The sequence below is a fragment of the Penaeus japonicus genome, unplaced genomic scaffold (genome assembly GCF_977035675.1).
Source record: "Penaeus japonicus unplaced genomic scaffold, GWHDUDI00000001_assembly GWHDUDI00000013, whole genome shotgun sequence".
Classification (NCBI taxonomy): Eukaryota; Metazoa; Arthropoda; class Malacostraca; order Decapoda; family Penaeidae; genus Penaeus; species Penaeus japonicus.
In genome coordinates, this window is record NW_028234415.1 from 10,774,830 (window position 1) to 10,777,329 (window position 2,500).

The window sequence follows — 2,500 nt, forward strand, 5'->3', positions numbered from 1 at the left end:
ATATATATATATATATATATATATATATAAATAGTGTTGAGTTATATATTATTCTTATTATATATAGATGATATTCTATACATATACACACACAACCAAACATGCAATGAAAATATGAAAGTTTGTAAAATCGACCTACATGTCACAGACACTGCGCATGGCAAATAAATAACAGTACAGTTGTAGCAATAGCCATAATGACAAGAATACTTAAATGGGTATAGTGATAATACAAATCGTTATGGTGAGGATAGTGATAACATTGATGATGATGGCAATAACGATGATAATAATAATAATATTAATAATAATAAGTGTAATAGAGCGACTTGCTAATAGAATAAAATTAATTATCATTATTACCGTCATCATAATCATCAGCACCATAATCACCATTACCACCATCACGACAGCCTCAATAGCAACAGGAAAAGGAATAACCTGTTTTGCCTTCCATGGCATTCCTCCCCAGCTGTTAACAGCAATTAAGGACGAAATGACCAGAGATGACCTCGCGTTCAAAACAGATACCATGGAGGCCACGCGTAAGTTATATGTTTTAGGCTTTTGAATTGACTACATTAGTTTTTTTTTTGTTTTGTTTTTTTTGTTTTTTTTACAAAGATGTAGCCTGAGATTTGGATTTTTTTTTTTTTTTTTTTTTTGGTCTTACTTGTCTTGTGTTTCCCTCCCTCCTATTTCGCTATATTTCAGCTTATCTCTCTTTCTTTTTCTTCCTCTCTCTCTCTCTCTCTCTCTCTCTCTCTCTCTCTCTCTCTCTCTCTCTCTCTCTCTCTCTCTTTGTTATTTTTTTCTCTCTCTCTCTGCTCATTATCGCTCTCTCTCTCTCTCCTCTCTTCTCTCTTCTCTTCTCTTTCTCTCTCTCTCTCTCCTCTCTCTCTCTCTCTCATCTCTCTCTCTTATTCATCCTCTCTCTCTCTCTCTATCCCTCGTCTCTCTCTATCTCTCGTCTCTCTGTCTCTCTCTCGCCTCTCTCTCGCCTCTCCTTCTCTCACTCTCTCTCTCTCTCTCTCTCTCTCTCTCTCTCTCTCTCTCTCTCTCTCTCTCTCTCTCTCTCTCTCTCTCTCTCTCTCTCTCTCTCTCTCTCTCTCTCTCTCTCTCTCTCTCTCTCTCTCTCTCTCTCTCTCTCTCTATTCTCTACCCTTCCTCACTACCTTTCTTCCTTCCTTCTTTCCTCTCTCCCTCCCTCTCTCTCCATTTTTCTCGTCCTCTTCATCTCCTCTCTCTCTCCCTCTGTCTCTCCCCCACCTCCCCCTCTCCCTCTCTCTTCCACCGCCTCAACCGACGTTTCCCTCTCTCCCTCCCCCACTCCTCCCCTTTCCTTTTCCCACTCCCCCTCATCTCTCTCTCCTTCCACCTCCCCCCCCCTCTCTCTTCCACCACCTCAACCGACGTCTCCCCCTCCTCTCCCTCTCCTCTCCTCCCTTCTTCCCCCCCCCCCCCTCATCTCTCTCTCTTCCACCACCTCAACCAAGCTCTTCCTCTCCCACTCCCCTTCATCTCCCTCTCCTTCCACCCCCCCCTCTCTCTTCTACCACCACAACCGACCTCTCCCTCCCCCATTCTCCCTCTCCTCCCCCCTCCCCCCCTCTCTCTCTCTCTTGCACCACCTCAACCGACCTCTCCCTCTCCCTCTCCCACTCCCCCTTCCTCTCCTTCCACCTCCCCCCCCCCCACCCCACCATCTCACCCGACCTCTCCCTCTCTTCCCACCTCTCCCCCCCTCTCTCTCTCTCTCCTCCCACCTCCCACCTCCCCACCCACCCCCCACCCCACCCTCTCTCTTCCACCACCTCACCCGACCTCTCCCTCTCTTCCCACCTCCCCTCCGCTCCTTCCACCTCCCACCTCCCCACCCACCCCCCACCCCACCCTCTCTCTTCCACCACCTCACCCGACCTCTCCCTCTCTCCCTCCTCTCGCAGTCGTCACCTGTCCCGCCGCGCCAGACGCAGTAACCAATGGCGAGAGAGAAGTGACAATTGGCAACATCGCCTCCGGAAAAGCTGTTTACACCTGTAAAACGGGATACAAGTAAGTTTTTTTTTTTTTTTTTTTTTTTTTTTTTATAGATGTGGTGGTTGTAGTAGTAGTGATGGTAGTTGTAGTAGTGTTTTTTTGTTGTTGTTGTGGGTAAGAGTGTTACTATTGTTATCATTATTATTGTTATCGTCTTAGTGTTGTTGTTGATATTGTTATCGTCACCATCATTATCATCATGGGTATTATTATTATCTTTATCATTTGTATTATTATCATTATTATTATCATTATTATTATCATTATTATTATTATTATCATTCTTCTTATTATTATCATCATTATTATTATTACCATTATCATCATTATCGCTATCATTACGTTTTTTTTTTTCTTCCAAATAAGCGAACAGTGAAAACATATCAAGGAGACATATTTTTTGTTCATTGTTACTATTTTATATTTTTCTTATTATTATTTTTCTTACATTTTCCCCAAA

At 43.6% G+C, this 2,500-nt stretch overlaps 1 protein-coding gene across 1 annotated transcript in view; it reads left to right on the top strand.

Annotated features, from left to right (window-relative positions):
• Positions 1 to 2,500, top strand: part of LOC122262325 (uncharacterized) — a 33,584-nt gene that overhangs the window by 10,589 nt on the left and 20,495 nt on the right. Inside the window, exons 7-8 of the mRNA XM_086542895.1 lie at positions 473 to 545; positions 1,947 to 2,056. Of these exons, the coding sequence (XP_086399021.1) occupies positions 473 to 545; positions 1,947 to 2,056 (183 nt within the window). The remainder of the gene's footprint in view (positions 1 to 472; positions 546 to 1,946; positions 2,057 to 2,500) is intronic.